Here is a 20,887-nt window from a genome sequence, read left to right as displayed (position 1 = left end):
CCCACCTGCCATTCATTGTTATGACCAAGTTGTTTGCAGCAGTCAGACAGAATAAGGCGAGTGGTCACTTCCTGTGCAACATAGTCTGTGAGTAAATGGACAGATTGGACCCAGTGCCTATTAAACATTTCCAACTGGACCCCTGATCACTAACAAAAAGGCATGGAGACACTAATTGGCTATCGGAGGAGGCACCTACTTCCAACCACCATTACCATTTGAGAAAGTGCAGGGGGTTGTGCATCTGCACACTTGCTCACTGAATTTCTGGTGATACCAGCAGATACCTTGCTGCCCAGGCTCAGTTGGGGAAGAGGTCATCGATGGTCTGATGTGTGAGCATTGGCAGTATTGATTATAGCTTCTGTTAATGTTTGGGTCATGTTGAGATAACAGTTTGCTGATCTGCTGCATCAATAGATCTACCTTAGCCGCCAAGGTGTCATAATCTCCATGCAAAACAGTTGGTATCACACTAGTGCACTACGAAGTGATTGTGCTAATAGAAGCCGATGTCATCATGTCCTACATTTTATCTGCCAGTTCCACTACTATGACCAAGTGGGTGTTAGACTGTAATGTTATAATTGCAGTAGCAAATGTCTACTCTATATTGTGTGAGGAAAGCTGTCCAGAATGGTTCCCTTGTCTACTTTGTTGCTTAGGTGCCACCAGTATTGCAAAGACTTCCTGTCTCCAATATCTTCCTGAGTAGGAACCTGACAGATTTGCTCTTCCTGTGATGCTGAAAATCGCTGGATCAATTCTGCTTTAAGCTGGTTGCAGGAGTTAGCCTCTGGTGGCAAGGTAATCATATCTTGAACTTCCGTGGCATACTGATGGTCTAATAGGTTTACTACAAGCACAAAACTTGGTAGTATCTGCCGAAATTCCAGAATAGAAAAAACTGGTCTTCTCCTGAACAAACCACAAAGCTGCATTGTGTGGCCTTACAGTCAATCGTGACATGGCAGGATTTGCATCAGTCATTTTGCAAATCTCCTCTGCAAGCGCTCATTAATCCAATGATACTATGCAGGTAAATAACATTGCTATCACCATTTTTTGGTGCAAACTGTGTGTATTTAATATGATGGAACCAAACTACACAAAATTCCTTCAAACCATTAACATTAGCTTTATTGGTCACAGCCACAGGAGATGGTGAGAAATACATGGTTTGTTTGATTGTTCCAAGCCTGCAATTCAAAATAACTTTAATATGCAGAGAACAAATATCATAATATGCCGTAACTGTGCGCAAACTCCACTACATGCATGGAAGATACAAAATATAAAAAGCATAATCAAAGAATAACAAAACCACAACACAATATGTGTATAAATGCAGCACCTCTAGCGTCTGGCATGAAATGTTTGAATGGTGCAGTGTTTGTAAACACTTGCACATCCCACATGCAGTACAACATTACATCAATGCACAATGTCACCACAATAAGGTATATTTCACTGAAACAGAGATTTTTAATAAATAAATTATAGACTACTCCCCACACTGTGAATATAGAATTAAAATTAAGTTTTGAGTTAAAGTTATATAGCAGATTCTAAGAGCAACTCTAAAAGTTACAGGGCATAAGTCTTTTGGCAATGCAACAAACATCTTCTGTAAATGCATTTTTTTAAAATTTCAATTGTTAATAATCTACTGCATGGAGGTAAATTTCCACTTTATGACTAGCAATTGTTTCTCACCAATCCCTTATAAACTTCCAGGCGATGCAGGACCACCTGGCCTGCAGGGAGAGAGAGGCTTCACTGGCCTCCCAGGTCCCGTGGGCCCAAGTGGACCACCTGGTTCCCCTGGAGAGAGAGGTGACAAAGGAGACAGAGGACCAGAGGGAGTTGGAATAGAGGGTCCTATGGGACCACGTGGCCTACCTGGTATGTGTTTTATGTAGTTTTCAGCTCTTGTGCAATGTAATCTGTAAGATGTTTCATTTCTTTAATTTCCATGATGCAAGTGGTCAGAGTTCCTAGTTCCTGCCTGATAATACTTGTATTTGTTAATTTTACTAAGATAAACCCTCACTGATTTTGACTATCATTCATATATAGATTAATTAATTAGTGTGGACATTTGGGTGCCTGTGTGTGTGTGTGTGTGTGTGTGTGTGTGTGTGTGTGTGTGTGTGTGTGTGTGTGTGTGTCCTACTAGAAAAGGCAGAGAGACCAAATGTTAATATTACCTGTTTTCGATTAAATGTTTCTGTGTGCCCCACACCAATCTGCAACAGGTATGTGGTTGTCTTTCCTTTATTTTACTTTTTTTTCCATCCAGGAATTTTCATTAATGTTACACAGATATCCAATTGGATGTCATGTTGTCTTTCCTTTCTTGACTTCAGACTGATCTTCCCCACCATGGTTTCTTCAAATTTTCCTGTTAATCTGAGTAACAATAGGTTTTTGTAATGTGACATATGAAATTAATTTTCCTGTGAGCTTTGCATTCTTTGTTGCAGTACTTCTTTCTTAAACAGACTAGAAGAATTTTAAACAGATCTTCAGGCAAATGCTTGTGTCATATATCCTGTTGAAAGGTTGGTTGATCCACAGCTTTCTCTATGTCCCAAAGCCTCTAAGGCTTCAGCTGGTATTTTATCACAGCCCATTGCTTTCATCTTTATGAGATCCTTAATGGCATTGTCCACATCTCAGTATCTTTTGCCCATAGTCTGTGTCATCACATTCCAATTGACATTCCAGTCTAGGAGTGCATGAACCCCTTGTATTTTATATAATTCTTCAATATACTTCTTCCACAAGTCTTTGTTCTCTTCTGTGTGCACTATTATAAATCCATTTCCAATTAGTGTAGCCTATTTCATGACTTTTCTTGGCTCTTTGTTGCTTAGGTTAATTGTTCTATACATTGATTCTAATATACCTTGATATTACAGTCCTTCAGTATCTTCACGCTATCTTTCCATCCACCCCTCTGTACCCCAGTCATTAAAACTTTGTAGTTCATTGTACACCTTTCTGTACTCCCCCTCCTTTCTCCAGAATGATCTTCATCAGTTTTACCTGACATGCGTGTTGTAATCCAATTTTTCCTATTCTTTCCCTTCTTACTTCTCAAGTGTCTTCTTCCAAGACTTTCAGAAATGTCACTTTATTGTAAAGGTGCATCTTGACCATGTAACTTATAGAATTACCAGTTTCAGCTACTGTCCTCTTCAGATCTGTTACAAATAGACAAACTGTGGTGTGACAAACTAAGTTTAGTTAGCTAAAGCTCAATCTGCAAAAAGCCTAGGAATACCTGAGAAATAAAAATAACAGTTAATAACATCACTAGTAGCCATGCTTATCAGCCATACATATCATTAAAAAATCTGATATAAGTACTATATCAGAATCAGTATCTACACACATACGTAAATAGTAAGTACTGCTGATAGCCTGGGGGTGTCCTGCTGATCAGTATTGTACATCCAATATTTAAAATGCAGTATGCATAGTCATTAATTAAAATTATTTCATAAAGCAAAATGAGTATCTGACAATAAAACATAAACTGACATACAATATGTGAAAATAAAATCCATATTCAAATCTACATAAAATGCGTAAAGGGTAAAAATAGAAAGCTCCTTCCAAAATTGCCAATATTCAAGCAAAATATGAAGTTGAAGAAGGACATTTTTTGTGTTGGCTAGCTTGGTGTTGCTTGGCATGAAGTTAGAAATAAACATACATACAGGAATAGCTGCAGAGCTACAGTTAATTTGTACAAGGGTTGCGCAGAAAGTAATGCACCGCACTTTCTTTTCTTCAACAGTTCCTCATTGAACACAATGAGAATTACATACACAAAAGACTTGTGTTTTATCTACCCACCCTATTTTTCCACGTATTCTCCTTCCCGTTCTATAGCCTTCCTGCAGTGCGAAACAAGGGCGTGTTTGCTCTGTCGGTACCAATCTTGTACTGGTGGCAGAGCCAGTCCTTCACTGTGTGAATCACCTCCTCATCATCCTCAAAATGTCTTCTCGAGTCATAATGTGTCTGTCCTCACAAATGACAACATCAGATCACTGCAACATGTCAGGTGTGACAGCCGCAGATGGTCTCCCCGACTGCTGCAAATCGTGGAGCTCCGCCGAACTGCCTTCTGATGACCTCATCCTTCATTCCCAGTGACTAACTGTTCTTCTGTTAACAGCAGATGCTCTATAGATTTTGCACAATTGTTTTTTAATATTCCCCCCAGTTTTTTTTTTCTGCAGTGAGAAATTCAATGACTGTCCTGCAGCTACGCTGTCAGAAGGGACAGAAACTTGGTGTGCTCACTCAGGAGACTAAAGGGTTGAACCAAATGTAGTTTCTCTACTTTTATTACGCTGAATCATTTTAAATGTAAAAAACAGTACAATGAAGTTTAACTGCAAATATAAGTAAGATGCAATTGGGTGCCCTTCCTTCGCCTATGGGCATGGGTATGTGCAGAAATTTATTGGGGAGGGGGCAGGGGAGGAGTGGCAAGATAATAAGTTGTACAGAAATTGCAAAAGCCTTTGTCTTGTCTCACTATAATACACTCCAGATTCCAAGGGGAGGAGGAGATGGCTCAAGTGACCCCTTTTATCCTGCCCCTTCAAGCCCCCAACCCCCTCTCCCTAACCCACCTTTTTTGCCTTGCACACACATATGCCTGTGGGGTAATTACACAGAGTGGTTAGGAAATTGCACATTTAAGAAGAGAGGCTAATGTTATAGGTACATGAATGAAAACAAGCACCATTTAAGTTACTCACCAAATTCTGTTAGGAACTTAGAATATTGAAATGTGTTTAAACAGTAATACAGAATGTGTAATTATCTTCAATTTAACAGTTCAACAATGTTTAGAATTTTCAATTCTTGGATAAGCACCCATTGCAAACTTAGTCCTGTGATGTTTGTTCTTTGGTACAAACAACATGATTCCAACCATAAAATCAAACACACAAGGACCACATTTTTTTCTCTTTATTTGTTTACACAGCAGCATAACACATCAGTTTCTTTACTACGTATAGATAGCGGTTTAAATGCACCAGTAAGACGGTTATCATAGTCAGCATCATTATCACAAATGCTGGAAATGTCTGATACCTCCTATGACTCTGGTGTTTTCTCCTTACTTACGGTTTTCTTTTCCTATTTTCTGATTGCTCTGTAAAGCATCTACATACAGCTTTATTATTCCTGTTCTTCAAACCAGTCTCTGTTTTCTTGTCAGCTTATTCCACCTTCCTTTTCATGGAGAGTGCTTGTTAATATTTGTGAGTATTGTGCTTCACATGCGTTTCTCCTTATGTTTATGTTGGGTTTTAGTTTAGAAACTGGAGATATTTTGGTACAAGAATTTGTTTGGAGGTAGATGGTTGAGAATCTTCATACAGAACTTCAGATTGTTGTGAGTTATTTAGTACTTTGAATACTGACGGACTTGAGTGCTTGAAAAATCTCGAAATGACTCAGAATTTGAAATGTCAGGCTCATGAGTTTCTTCTGCTGCAAGTTGTTTCATTTCACTGGCTGAAGCAAAATCATTTTCTGAAAATATTGCTTTCTCCAAGGCGGTAATTTTCTTGAATGACTTTTTTTAACACTCAGGTACACCATATTCAGTCACCTTTGGATATCTTGAAGTTGTAAGGAATTTTTTTCAATTCCCTGTACAGTGCATCATTCAGCAGACTTAAGAAAGTCAAATCAAGTCAAGTAAAGCAGTTGAAAATGATTAGATGCATGTGACAGTAATGATTCAACATGGATAAAATTCTCTCTGCAGTACTAAAATGTTAAATTTGTAATAAGACTGGTATGGCTATGCAAGATAAGAAAAAGAGGATCAATTTCTGAAATTTTTGTTCAAGTGTACTAACTAATCAAAAGATAACTCAGAATTAATCTATTGGTTCTTTCACCATTTGTATGCTGCTCCAGCTGATTCATTTTTCTGAAGTGTGGGAGCCATTCTTTTTGTGTGGTAGACTAACATTGATGACATATAATTTCCAGCAGCATTCATGCAGAAAAAACCTGTAATGGTTCACCTTCATTCAGCAGAAATCACAGCTCCTACATTTTTGCCTCCTGTAGGTCTGGAAATTTTCAGGGATTTCTTCTGAACCAATGTAATGCCCATTTTATATATGCTATGTACTCTACTCAGTTCAAAATTGTATGTTTCCATACCTTTATTTTATCTATTTTCTTAATTTGAATAAAATAGTTGTTTCTCTTCAGCATTAAAAGACATGACCCTATACAAACTTGTTCTTTCAGGCTGCCTCAATTTTATCTGATAATTTCTTTTCTGAAGCCCATATAACCAGTCTTTAATGGCCAAGCCATTGTCTCTCTTAAAATTCTTAGGGATTTTCTTTTCTTTGATATACTTAAATGCCAGGCATCTCAGGATGATGCATATTAAGCCAAAGTATAATTTTACTAATGTCAAAATGTATTGCGTAATCTGTCTGTCTGTCCTTGCTGAAAACAGGTTCGTGACAATGGAGACAAGGTGAAATAGGTGACGTCTGCAGTAAATGAAGCTAATTCCCGAATCTTAATGGCTTTCCCAGTTTCCCTTGTTTTTCTCTCATCATTTCTAATGGCATTCAGAGACCAATCCAACTTCTCTAATATGTAAGACTTTGTCAGTGGTGTATAATTTCTTGGCATCTGACAAGGGGGAAAAAGCATGATCTTAATTTCTGGCAACAGACCAGATGTGAGAAGTTCAGGTATCTATTTCATTACAGTCTGTTCTATAAATTGTGTCAAATAAATAAATTACTGGGTTGTTGCTTGAAGCAAATTGTTAAATGAGATAACTGTCATATTACTGTTATGAATATCAATTTATATAGCCTACTACAAAATCAGAAAACAGTGTTTACAAGTACCACCAGATTGTATAATGTATTTAATGTGAGAATCATGCACACCTGCTCACTTTTAGCATGCTTTTACCCCAGTTTGCCATTACATACTAATGCAATCATATCCAGTATGGTAAACTGCTGTATTTTGAAAGCACACCCGTGCAATGATATAATGACTTGCAAGTTTCAATAAGATATTCAGTTAAAAATAAATAAGTAGTAACTGTAAGCTTATCTTCATTTCTTTCCATCCATCAAAACTAACAGGAAACTGGCCTCTTTTACTTTCCCTCATTATACATTCCACAGCTCAAATGGTGCCTGTCTCCCTGCGTCTGTTTGTTACTTACACGAATCAAAAGAGAGAAGCAGTAATTGGAAGGCATCATGTTTACCACAAGCTTCAGAAACTAAATACATATGATTACCATGCTCCCCTGTACTCTTTTATGTTATTTTTTCTCTTTTAAACACGTCAAATGTAAAATCAGATTTATGCCACATGTCTAATTCAGTATCCTTTCACTTTCTACAGGGCCACCTGGACCAGAAGGTATTGGACTGCCAGGAAGGGAAGGGGAAAGAGGGGAACCTGGACGACCAGGTAAAAACCTGTTTTCTTTTTGATGCAGTACAATGAAAATAAAATAAAGTAATACTCTAACAAGACCAGTCTGTTGAAGTTCAATGGTCTATTAGTCGCAGATAATGTTTATCAAGAAAATATGAATGTCTTCTTAAAGAGAGGCAAATACTATCTGGGTCACTTATTATAGAGAAATGAGTCAGACTGTAGGTATATTTTTTATTGTATTAAAAGTGGTCACTGTACCCTTTAACAAATGCTTTTAATAATGATTTGAATGTCTGTTGATATAGTACAACACTACTCCATGCATGTAATAACTGGAGACAGCTTATAAGCATGTCATTTTCTCTTTTTTTGTAACAGGATTACCTGGTGTACGTGGAGCACCCGGGCCACAGGGACCTCCTGGATTCTGCGAGTACTGTAATTACCCTGAAAGTTACCTGCAAGCAGCGAGATCATTCCAAAGGGCTGCTGGCAATACTAAGGGGCCTTGAATTTCCACTTCATGGGTCAACCCCACCAGAAACAGTGTCTGAAGAGTAGAACTTATTATCACTCTACAGAGAAATGGATAAGTGTTCCTCAGCTAAGATATTGTAAACAAAAATGTAAAGCGAACTTTTTGCTGGTAGGTTTATTGGTTATTGTTGACGTGTGTAAAGAGAACAGTTATTGCATTGGCAGCGTAGACAAGAAACAAGTTATATTTTAAATTTACTTGTTATGTTATCTTTGATGTCTGCTTCAGAAGTTTACCAAAATTCCACATATTATTAATGTATGTCTGTTGTACCAGTATGACATGCCACTGAGCTTTCACAGATAAAGCTGAAACGAGTAGTTCTAAAAGTGCCATTTTCAGACATACTGTTACATTGAGAGTTTCATCATCCCTCATGTGCCATACAGTATTCAGAGTGGTAATTTCACTCTCAAGAATTTATGTGCTTAGTATCTGTAAATGTTTTATGTGCCAAGACACAGTCATGTGGTTGTCAAATTACTCCAGCAACAGACTACAAAATACTTGTCACATGTCAGTATCTAACTGCAAACATGCCCAGGAGAAAAAGGAAGTAGTTTAGTTCATACCAGCATGCCAAAAGCAAGAAATATATAACTTTCTTTCTTTCTAATGTTTCCTTTTAAGAAAGCAAAAGCCTGACGGATGAATTTCTTCTGCATAATAAGTTTGAGCTTTATAATGTGTTCAGTCTGATGTTTTTGCACACAGAAAGTGTTCTAGTATTTTGTGGAGAGGTTAAGTGTTAGTAATGATCACTGCCATGGAAGCAACAATCTGATTTTTGTCAGCAATTGTTGCTTCTGTAAATGTATTAGTCCTTTGTGTTAAGAATTGTTTCATAAAAAAAGTTTTATTTAGTTAAGAGTAGCATGACTTCAGTGATGCTATTAATCAATTATTTTAACAGTATTGTTCATTTTTGCCAATTTTAATTTAATGTTAACCAGGAGCAGAGGATTGAATGTTTCATATGTAAGGAATGAATCATGTGATAATTGTATAGTCATCTGTACCACAGTGCTTCATTGTGTTACATGGAAATTCTAATATTTCCAAATTAACTGTCTCACGCTCTAATTGCCCCATTGTGCTCTTGAACATAGCTATGAAGTCATTAACAGATGTGTGTTCCTAGCATTATATTTTGTATAATATTTGTTATAAACAGATGTACGATAGAGAAATCTCAGTGAATGTGCCATATTCCTTTAATGTTAGTTACTAAAATGTAGCCTCTGAATATCTCTTTGTCATCAAGAAGACAAGCATCCTGAACAATTTTTAACTGCAAAAACTTGTGCTCGGTCAAGACGTGCGCAAAGTGAGTCAGCAATAAACGGAGGCAAACAGTTCAGAGTGACATTTTGTATTTTTATAATACCTCTTTTTCTTTATCAATTTTGTCTTGTATTTATCTTTATGTTGCATAAAATTTTATTTTTAATCGAGAAACAAATGATATGTTTCTCAGGCAGAACCTGATTCTCAAGACTTTATTTCAGTTAAAATAACCTGAAGTAAATGTTGCATAACCCATTTAAAACAATATGCAGTAAATGTTGCATAACTTATTTTATAAAAGTTATAATAGATATTTGTGATGCAGGAATCTGCAACAATATATAAATAGATGGTGCACTTATTTCGGGAAAACTGTTGAAACCTCACATAATTTTGTAGAAATGTATATAATCAAAATGAGTAATACAAAAGTAAATTAAGTTGATTGTAAATGTCGTATCATTGTAAACATAACAAAGAAAATGAAAATAACATCAAAAATGATGAAAAAATTCAAACACTTGTATGTTATCATTTTTTGTCACACAGTTTTGAATAAAATTTTCAAACAACTATCTGCATTATTCATTTTCTGTAATATAGACATTATAGAACTTGGATTAAAATTTAATGGTCCCATTTCAATACCTTTCAGACATTCTGTTCATACTACATGTTTGGAGTGAAGCTCAACTGATCATGTATTGTATATAAGAATGATCTAAATATAATTCAAGATTCATAATTGAAGATACCCATTATGGAGGATAGAAGAAAATCACCTGTTTTCTATTGAACAAAGAGTGTTATCTACAGAAACTCAAACTGAAAAAATATTGGCCTACTAGCTTTCAAAACATTCTCAAGTACATTATCCAAAGAAAAAGGCATTTAGGAAAGGTAATGAAGCAAAGGAAGTGTCACTCAGTCTTCTAGGCCTAGAAGGAGAAAGATATAAGAAAGAAAACCAACCAAGGACTCAATGTGTTTTCTCTGTGCCCCAGTGTACTGTTTCTGTTTTGGTAACCGATAAGGATTCACACTTCTACACCAAACAATGCAGAAATAATATATCATTAGTAGCCAGTACTTACCTTTAACAGGTAAAAGTTTAGTACTACTGACAGACATACATAAAAGTACATGAAAGAATCTCAGATTTTGTAACTATTAATTCCATCCACAGGGAAGGGAGATGATAGTTTCATGTACTGTTATATGTGCACATCAGCATTACTAAAGTATAATCCCCCGAATCTAATTACTGACCAACAGTTCTGTCTCATAATTTTATTGATTTTTCAAGTGAATTTTCCTTTTGATTTAAGGACATCCATACTGAAAATGTGTAGGCCCATTCCTAAAAATAAACCATAATAATAGGAAAAAACATAATTTCATTTTGGTATTTCAATTTCAAGAATTTTATTCACCATAGATCATTTTACAATGATATTGGCTTCGTCATACAAGATGTACTGGTACATACAGAATAACAAAATAAACTTCTGTCAATACATTATAAATACATTTGAAGCATGGCAGTGTACCAAATTACAAAGGATAGCTTTTAAAAGCTAACGCAACAAGCTATCTTATAATCTAATATAATAAGGTATTTTATTGTTTATAGTATAAACTTTGTAATTACACACTATTAACCACAGCACAAAATAATATGTTTAACTACAGACAACTTTTAAATGCTTATATACTCCTCAGGCATCTCAAAGAATTCTTTGATGTCATAGAATGGATGATCTGACAGCCAGCTGTACCACTTAATTTTAAAAGAATTTGTATCCATAGACTGAACATGAATTGGCAGTTTATTGAACATTTTGAGTGGGTTAACTTTGTGGGAATTTCCTGTTCTCGCTAATCTGTGGCGCGGTATGTCTAAATTACCGTTCGCCCTGGTGTTGTGTTCGTGTATTTCCTTTCTGGCAATAAATTCTGAAATATTATTTTTAATATAGAGTACAGACACATAGATGTATAAATTTATAATTGTAAGTATTCTGAGTCTGGAGAAAAGAGGACGACAGTGCTCCCTATGACCTCTTTTACATATTATACGTATGACTTTTTTTTGTAATTTCAATACGTTTTTGATGTGAGGGGAGTGCCCCCATATAATAAGACCATATGAAATATGTGACTGGAATAGCCCAAAGTATGTCACCCTGAGGTACTCCAAGCTCATTACCTCCCTTAGTTTCAAGAGAAGATATGCCACCCGAGATATTTTTTCACATACATGATTGACATGTTCCTCCCAATATAGTTTTGAGTCAATGTGAATACCTAAGAGTTTTACTGACTTATTGCCTACTTCATTTGATGTTCCCATTAAAAGTTGTTGTGTTTTGTCAGGGTTGCATAGGAGCTTATTGGCTGCAAACCAGTCCAGGGCCTTATCTAGTGTTTCTTTTGTTAGGTTATTCAGATCTGAAATGTTCTGATGTGTGGTAAGTAGTGTTGTATCGTCAGCATAACACACAACAGGGTGAGCTATATTTTTAGGTAAATCGTTAATAGCGACAATGAAGAAGAAGGGTCCAAGGATAGACCCTTGTGGTACACCTGTGCTGATTTCAGTGATGGAAGAATTTAAATTTCTGACTGAAACGAATTGTTTTCGGTTACTTAAATAAGAATTTATCACAGATAAAGTGCTCCCTCTCACCCCATAAAACTCTAGTTTCCCCAGTAGTATGTCAACAGGAATGCAATCGAAAGCTTTGCTTAGGTCACATAATACCAGTGATACCATGTTATTATTTTCAAAAGCTGTTAAGGTTTGGTCAATGATTTCCAAGATGGCCCCTGTTGTGTTCTTCCCCTTTCGAAAGCCAAACTGATTGTTACATAGGATATTGTGTTTTTCAAAGAAGTTGCTTATTTGTGTGTGTATCAGCGCCTCAAATACCTTTGAGAATATTGGAACAATGGAGACTGGTCTGTAGCTTTGGGGGAGATGTTTGTCTCCTTTTTTAAAAACTGGGACAACTTTTGATACCTTGAGTGCATCCGGAAAAACCCCAAATTCTACACATTTATTAAAAATATAAGCTAATGGTTTGGCGATTGAGTGTATTGTCTTTTTAATTATGTTATTTGATAACCAATAACAGTCCATACTTTTAGAACCTGAAAATTTGGATACAGCTTTTATAACATCAGCAGATGTGACAGCCCTCCATTGAAATGCCAGGTTAACAGGCAGTGGTGTTCCAACAAGGTTCATTGCAGATGAATTTGTTGCTTTGATACTGTTACTTATTTCTTTAACTGAGTTTAAAAAGTACTCGTTTAATTCTTCAGGATCAAGCAGTGCTGTTTCTGTGCGTTTCGGTGTATTCTCTTGTTTTATTATTTGCCAGGCTGCCTTGCATTTATTGGGAGCTCTTTCTATATAGTTCTCCACTGCTTGCTTTTTTGCCAGAAGTAGTTTGGCTTTATAGTATTTTTTGCATTTCAGATATGACCTATGAATGTTCACACTCTGTTCTGCCCCTTGGTCAGAGGCTTGTTTATGCATCTGGTACAGCATATGCAAGTTTCCTCTAATTTCTACTAGCTCTTGTGTGAACCAGTTCAGACTTTTCTTTTTCATTTCATTTGGATATCTTATTTTTTTTACTGGTGAGCAGGAATACCATAAATCTGTGTACTTTTTAAAGAAGTTACCAAAGCTAATTTCGGCTTCATTCTCACTGAAATTGGAGAACATATTTGTGTAATTATTTTGTAAGGTGACATAACTTCTTGAGCCTCTTTAACCTTTCCATATCTGTAGCCAGTGTCCTTGTTGATCTGTTTAGATATTCATAAATTGCATAACTTGTTTCCTTGTTTTATTGTGGCTTTCCAAATTTTTCTGTTTAGTAAGTTGTTACACTCTTTGTGTTACTATTCATTACTTTAAACTTTGTTTTGTTTTCAGTTTCTGTGCTAAGGAAACTATGATTTCCATCCCATTTGACATTTTTTCACATCATCTTTGATTTTATCCAGAAGAGCTATTTGAGGAAACTGTTAATAGCAAAGATCGCACTCAATGCTATTTATTCCTGATGACTGGTTTCAACAGTTAAGACATCATCATCTGATCTTCAAAAAATTTGTTGTAATACATTCTTTCCATTATGACTGTATCATACACACCATGTTGACATTATAGTGGATACTACATAGCACATTTCACACAGGTTTGTTAAAAATAAAAACAGATGTGGTCAACATAAAAGTTTTCTGAGTGTGGTACCGTGTCATAATATATAAAACTATTGCTGCTGGAGAAAAACCAACATTTCAGCCACAGTTGCAGCGGCCTTCTTCTGGGCCTATTGGTAGTGACCGGTAGACCCAGAAGTGACCAGTAGGCCAAGAAGTGATCAGTAGGCCCAGAAGAAGGCCACTGCAACTGTGGCTGAAACGTTGGTTTTTCTCCAGCCGCAGCAGTTTTATACATTATGACGTGGTATCACACGCAGAAAACTGTTATGACGACTGACTCTGGCCGTGGAAGCCTATGCAATTATAAAAACAGGTTTGTTGCAAATAAAAACAAAACAGTGAAAAAGCACCTTGCATAACTGAGGATGTCCATACTCATCACATTCTATTGATACTTGTTAAATATTGAATGGCACAACTATGCATGTTTGTGCACATGTTTATGTTTAATGACAGATTAAACGGTATGTTTACATTTACATGATGAGTTAAATACCATTTTACTCATCATGTGGCAACGGCCTTGCCGCAGTGGATACACCGGTTCCCATGAGACCACCGAAGTTATGCGCTGTTGGGTGTGGCTGGCACTTGGATGGGTGACCATCCAGGTCACCATGCGCTGTTGTCATTTTTTTGGATGCACTCAGCCTCATGATGCCAATTGAGGAGCTACTCGACCGAATAGTAGCAGCTTAAGGTCAAAGAAAACCATCATAACGACTGGGAGAGCGGTGTGTTGACCACACGCCCCTCCTCTCCGCATCCTGACCTGAGGATGACACAGCGGTCGGATGGTCCCGATAGGCTGTTTGTGGCCTGAAGACGGAATGCTCTCTCTCTCATCATGTAAACATAAACATGTGCACAGTTATGCAATTCTGCACCTAACATGTATCAGTGTGATGTTCTATAGGTGTGGACTGTTTAACTGTGTTGTTTTTAATTGTGAGAAACCAATTTTTATTTTTAATGAACATGTTTGGAATGTGCTACATACAATCTATATCTACATCTACATGGATACTCTTCAAATCACATTTAAGTGCCCGGCAGAGGGTTCATCGAACCACTTTCACAATTCTCTATTATTCCAATCTCGTATAGTGAGCAGAAAGATAACAACATGGAATGTGTGATACAGTCATAATGGAACAGGACATATAACAAAAGTTTTTTTGAAGATCAGAAGATGACAATCTTAACTGTTTAAGTCAGTCATCAGGAGTAAATAGTACTGAATGTGATCTTGGCTGCTGAAAGTTTCTTCAAAGCCAATGCGAATTGCTCCTTCCAATCTCTAATTATGAAGAATTTCACTCAGTGTTGGTGTCTGATCCTCTTTGTTTTTATCCAACTTTGGAAGTTAAAGCAAGGTGGCATAATTGTTAAGTCACTACACATTTTGGGGGGAAATAGGATTCAAATACTTGTCCAGTCACTTTGATTTAAGTTTCCTATGATTTCCTTAAATTATTTCAACTAACTGCTGGGGTGTACTCTTAAAAAAGAGTCCTGGCCAATTTTCTTTCCCATTCTTTTCTAATCAAACTACCCTTCTGGTTTTGACATTTCCTTTCAATTTTTTTGATTGCCTCTCTGAGATACTACTTACCAAGCAGTGGCAAGATTCTGCAAATCAACCTTGCAGAATTTTTAACATTAGACTGTCATTTTTAATTTCTATTTTTTATTATCTGTACTTGGATTTCATTTATTAATTACTGTAGATTACTGGTCTTCCTCAGCACTATTTCATTATTTTCATACTTTATAACATCTTGTGTCAAACTTTAATTTTAAAAGCTTTTTCTAGATGCACAGATAGCATTAAGGTATCCAGGTTCCTCGTCTGTGTTTCTTTTGTCACTGAGTACTGACCATTTACTCTTTTTGTAGTTTATCTTTTTTGAAATCAAGCAAATATCCACAAAGCACTTCTTTCCTTTTCTACTTTTAACTCTTTTTTGCTTCTAGCCTAGATTTCACAAGCATGAGATGTGAAATAAATTGTTGGATGATTTTTTTCATTGAAACACACCAAAAAGAGAAATCACTTGGGAAAACTGTTAAATTACAAGAAGACAGAATGCCTGGCTGAAAGCTGGGAATAGAGTTTCAGTTTTAAATATACTAGATTTTGCTTTATGTAGGTAAGCATTGGCCAGCCATTCTGTCTCTTTGCAATTTTCTCACGAGTACCTCAGTTGTCCAATGACAGTTTTCTTCAGGAAACCTGATAACAAGTGTCTCGTTATATGATGTTCCCATGAATTATAACACAGTTAGCACTTCTCTCATAGTGTATTGTGATGAATGATACTATCAGATGTAAAGCCAAAGATACAAAATCCAAACTCTGATTTAAGACGAACTGACTCCAGAGATAAGATTCCTCAGTACATCATTGATTCTCAACATACTCCCCACCCTGGTCAGTCTCCAGGGATCTCCAGGTGAATAAGGCTTGCCATCAGTTAACTGTCTTGGATGTGTAACATTATTGACCATGTTGAACATCACAGTTCATTGAAACTAATATCAATGATTAACAAAAACTGCCACAGTTGTATTATTTAATAATTTATTGTGTCATGACCAGTTCTGTTCTTAGATCATCATCATCAGGTTGCTGAGTTCTGCCAATGTCATATGTAACATTAAGAGAGAAAACCTGTAAACAGTTATCACAAACATTCTGTGAATCACCTGGGGGAAGCATGGTATGCCATGTCAGTTCACTATGCTTTTGCCAGGCAGACAGAAGAATTGTTGTAGTCATTGTTTACAGGTTTTATCTCTAACATTACAAATGACAACAAGACCATTTACATGGTGATATTGGCATGACTTCGCAACATGATGATGTTCTAAGAATGGAAGTGATCATGACACAATAAATTGTGGTGGTTTTAATTAATCATTGACATTATTATCATTTGTCATTTGTACTTTGTGATCTTTTCCTTCAGATAGTCTCTATACATTACCACATTACCCTTTGATCTGTAGGGACACAGTCATTTACATATAATACGCATACATGGACTAACAGGGAAATAAACTCAATTTTACTGTACACAGCCACAAAAGACATATATGTAAACATTAGCAAACAAAGAAGAATGGGAAGCAACAAAGAAAATGAGAAAATCAAGACATTCTTCACTTGTCACATATTGATTAGTCAATTATGCCACACCCATAGAGGACCCCCCACCCCCACCTAAAATGCGGAGCACTGGGGAAAAATGAGTGTTTAAATTTGACCTTATGACCAGTCCATGTGTGCACAGCTGGGAGTAAAGGCCATGAAAGTGAACTACACTTGGTGACACAGCTGGATCTGAGGCAAGGAGGTTTAGGGAACTGCCAATGGCCAGAAACAGTGGATGAGGGGTGTGAGGTCCCCTGGCGTCATTGTGCTTTCAGAAGGTGATGGTGAAACCCAAATGGGCTTAACATGCTCTATGGAGACTTAGATGCACTTGCTGTTTTGGACTGTATCCACGGTGTGTTCATCTTGTCGTAAAACCAGCTAGCGTCCTGAGCGGGGCAGTTATAATGGCGTGTATACAATGCCCGTTTGAAGAATGAGTGAGAGCTGCCTGCTAGTGCCTTGTGTACAAAGGCTGAGTGAAACCCATGGTGTGATGCTGGAGGGAAACATATTCATGTTAAGTGTTTCTGCAGTTCCAACAGCTGCAAAAGCTGTTGCTCATCTCATAGTGGTGAGGGTGAGGAATTCTGATGGGATGTGCAAGGTGTTGCGCTTGTAGAGGCTGTGCATCGTTGTGCAATGAGGTGCAGAAGTGCGTAACTCACACAGTGATTACAGTTACACGTAATACCTTTGAAATCATTTATGCCTTGTTTTATACAATTATTCTGTTATTGTTTTTCACATTGATGTGTTCTCAGATTGCATTGTATGAACACTTTATACAGTAAATATTTCCTTAAAGTTAATTTCTCACAAGCCGCAACATTTTTGGTGAACCCTACATGATTGTACATAACAGACAATGTCAACTAATGTAGTATCCATGCTGTGTCATTCCAAACATCAAGTGCAAATGAACCACATACTGCACCACCAACAGCCTTCAAATGTCAGCTGCACTGTACACAATCCAAGTATTGAGATTTAGCAATGTCAGATCCAGCACCATCTGTCAACATGCCCATGAATGCTTCAGTTAATTGAGCCACTGTCAAACCAACACCTTTTTTGCTGGAGAACCCCATCCTATGGTTCACGCAACTCAAGAGTCAATTCGTGCTCGCCGACAACACAGCTGACAAACCTAAGTACATTTATGTTGTCACCACACGTAACAAAGAAATGGTTATCAAAGTGCAGGGTATTTTTGCCTTACCACTGAGCACTGACTCTGAAGAATGCCATGGAACATGTCTGTTGCAGTCTGAGGCAAAATGGCTTGAGAAGTTGCCAGGAACAAAGGAGTTAGTAGACCAGACTCCTTCACAGTTGCTGCACCATTTATGAATACTAGCAAGCAGTGCTATTTACGAAGACATTTCAAGGAACATCTGGCTCTCATATCTCTCTCCAGGTGCACAGAAGATCTTTACAATCTGTGCCGGAGACCTTAATGTGCTAGTGCAGACCATATCGAGGAGATGTATCTTCCTGCAGTGATAGCAACTGTCATAACATCACTACAGATGCAGATCATGGAGCTCACTGTGCAAGTTGCTGCACTGTGAATATGACAGTCCTGTCACTGACATCAACGACATCACTCACTTGGAAAATGCAACCAATTGCCTTTGTCAAAGAAGATCTTCTGGTACCACAGAAGGCTTGGACCTCAAGCATACAAAAGCAATCTTTCATGTGAGAAGGAAAATGTGACAGGAAGTTAGTAATGATGACAACTAGCTTTCCGAACAGCAGCCATTGACTGTGCATCACCAAACTCGATTCTTGGGGGTACCAGTGCGGATGTGGTTGTTTATCCATCCATTCATCTGCCTCACTGTAACTATGATGGTTATCACTTCTTCATTGCCAACAGGTCTACATTAAAGATATATGGTCACATGACACATGCACTAAACCAAGGCCTACATTGTAAGTTCAAGAGGCAATTTATTGTAGAGAATGTAACATCCATGACTTTCTGTCATTTTATGGCCTGCTATCAAACATAAGACATTGTCAAGTACTTGATACGACTACCACTCTGGCCAGTCAAGAAAATGCACATTGGTGAACAGTACAGCTTCTTGGACAATCGTTGGTGACTCTCCCTAAGCAGAACTTCTTAAACAGTTCCTGGAGATCACTAGCCAGCTACCAACCCTAGCACCAGTAAGCCATTTGACTCCCTGGCCACCAATCCATGCTCGATCGTGTCACTTGGCACCTGAGAAGCTGAAAATAGCTAAGCAAGAATTCTTTCTCATGCTTGTGCAGTGTGTCTGCCAGCCCTCAACCAGCAGCTAGGCCTCATTGTAACACGTAGTGCCCCAGAAGAACAAATGATGGCATCTGTGCAGTGATTATCGACAGCTAAAGTCAAGGACAATCCCGGATGGTTACCTGGTACCGCACATTGAGGACTTCATCTTAGACATCTATGGCAAGCACATATTCTCCACCTTAGACTTGGTGTGTGCATATTATCAGGTACTAGTAGCTCCAGAACATATTGCTAAAACCACTGTCACCTCTCTGTTTGACCTCTCCAAGTTTACAAGAATGCCCATTTGGGTTGTGCAATGTCACACAAACATTCCAGTGTTTCACGGTCGAAGTGATGAGAGATCTGGGCTTCTGCTATGTGCACATTGATGACATAATAGTTATGTCCAGTTCAGAAGACAAACATCTGTACCAGATATTCACACATCTTTGTTCACATCAATCTAAATGTGTCTTTGGAGCTTTGGAAGTCCACTTTCTGAGCCACACAATCCGAGAAGGAGTATTTCCAGATAAACTCAAATTAGTTAAAGTAGTACCTGTATATAAAAAGGGAAAGCACGACAACCCTAACAACTACAGGTCAGTATCTTTAGTATCAGGCTTCTCCAAAATATTAAAAATTCTCATGCTAAACAGATTAACTGCTTATTTGGAAAAACATAATGTAATAACTCCAGCACAGCACGGATATCAGATAGGGAAATCAATGAAAACAGCAGTTAAATCATTAACAGAATCAATCGTACAGGCCTTGGACAACAAGATGGTAGTGTCTGGAGTTTTTCTTGATCTATCCTAGGCATTTGACACAGTTGAACATACAGCCCTAGTAAAGAAACTAGATAATACTGGTATTCGTGGACATGCAGCAAACTGGATACTATCACATCTAAGTAACAGGGGGCAATATGTAGCCATTAATAACTTATACAGATCAGAAGTTGGAAGCACTAAGTATGATGTACCTCAAGGATCTGTAATGGGACCTGTTCTCTTCAATTTATTTGTGAATAATATACAAACATATGAAAATGAAATCAAAATACGTTATGCAGATGATATGACTGTGCTAAATGTTTCCAACAATTTGGAGGCACTTGAGCAAAATCCATTCATATCAGTCAGCAGTACAGCACAATGGTTCTCTGAAAATGAGTTAATTATTAATCTGAAAAAAACTATGTACATGATCTTCAAAAATAAACAAAAAGAAGAACATATGTATGTTTTATTAGATGAAAAAGAACTGGAAGAAGTAGCTTCAGTCAAGTTTTTGGACATTACAATAGACAGTGAGCTAAATTGGAAACAGCAGATAAATACTGTTTCCAGTAAGCTAAGCTCAGTGATATTTATAATGAAACAACTGGCTCAGTATACTCACCGAGACCTCTTGTGCACTGTCTATCATGACTTTTTGAACCATACATGCGATATGGAATCACAGTGTGGAGGAACTCAACTATCACAGGAATTAAGAGAATATTCACATTACCCAAGCAAGCCATTCAAATTATATTGAAAAAGAAGCAAAAAAGAATCATATAAAAGTTGTTTCAAATAGCTAAACATTCTAACATTTCCATCATTGTATATATTCAAGACCATTGTGAGTGCATTACGTGATCACACAAAACTGGAGACCAATGAGACTGTTCATACACACAACACAAGGAACAGAATACAACTGCAGTGCATTCCACATAGACTTAAGATTTTGGAAAAGGACCCAAATACTCTGTCATCAAGTAAATACAAGCAATGCCAAGGGAATTACAAGACCTCAAAACTGATAAAACGTTCCCCACAACTCTAAAAGTTTCTGATACAAGGAGAATTTTATAGTGTTGCTGACTACATTAGCAAACATTGATCAAAAGTTCATC

At 37.2% G+C, this 20,887-nt stretch overlaps 1 protein-coding gene and 1 pseudogene across 3 annotated transcripts in view; both read left to right on the top strand.

Moving 5' to 3' along the window:
- Positions 1–9,812, top strand: part of LOC126194725 (collagen alpha-1(IX) chain-like) — a 419,736-nt gene extending 409,924 nt beyond the window's left edge. Inside the window, exons 21-23 of one of the 3 annotated variants that reach the window (XM_049932976.1) lie at positions 1,738–1,905; positions 7,441–7,509; positions 7,858–9,812. In XM_049932976.1, the coding sequence (XP_049788933.1) occupies positions 1,738–1,905; positions 7,441–7,509; positions 7,858–7,991 (371 nt within the window). In that variant the 3' untranslated portion in view covers positions 7,992–9,812. The remainder of the gene's footprint in view (positions 1–1,737; positions 1,906–7,440; positions 7,510–7,857) is intronic. The other 2 variants (XM_049932975.1, XM_049932977.1) reach the window with 2 other exon arrangements.
- A 4,247-nt stretch (positions 9,813–14,059) lies between these two features.
- On the top strand, positions 14,060–14,177 carry LOC126196055 (5S ribosomal RNA; annotated as a pseudogene).
- Positions 14,178–20,887: the final 6,710 nt, after the last annotated feature.

This window comes from Schistocerca nitens, chromosome 7, assembly GCF_023898315.1.
Source record: "Schistocerca nitens isolate TAMUIC-IGC-003100 chromosome 7, iqSchNite1.1, whole genome shotgun sequence".
NCBI lineage: Eukaryota > Metazoa > Arthropoda > Insecta > Orthoptera > Acrididae > Schistocerca > Schistocerca nitens.
Note: the sequence above shows the minus strand (reverse complement) of the source record. Positions and strands in the feature narration are given on the sequence as shown.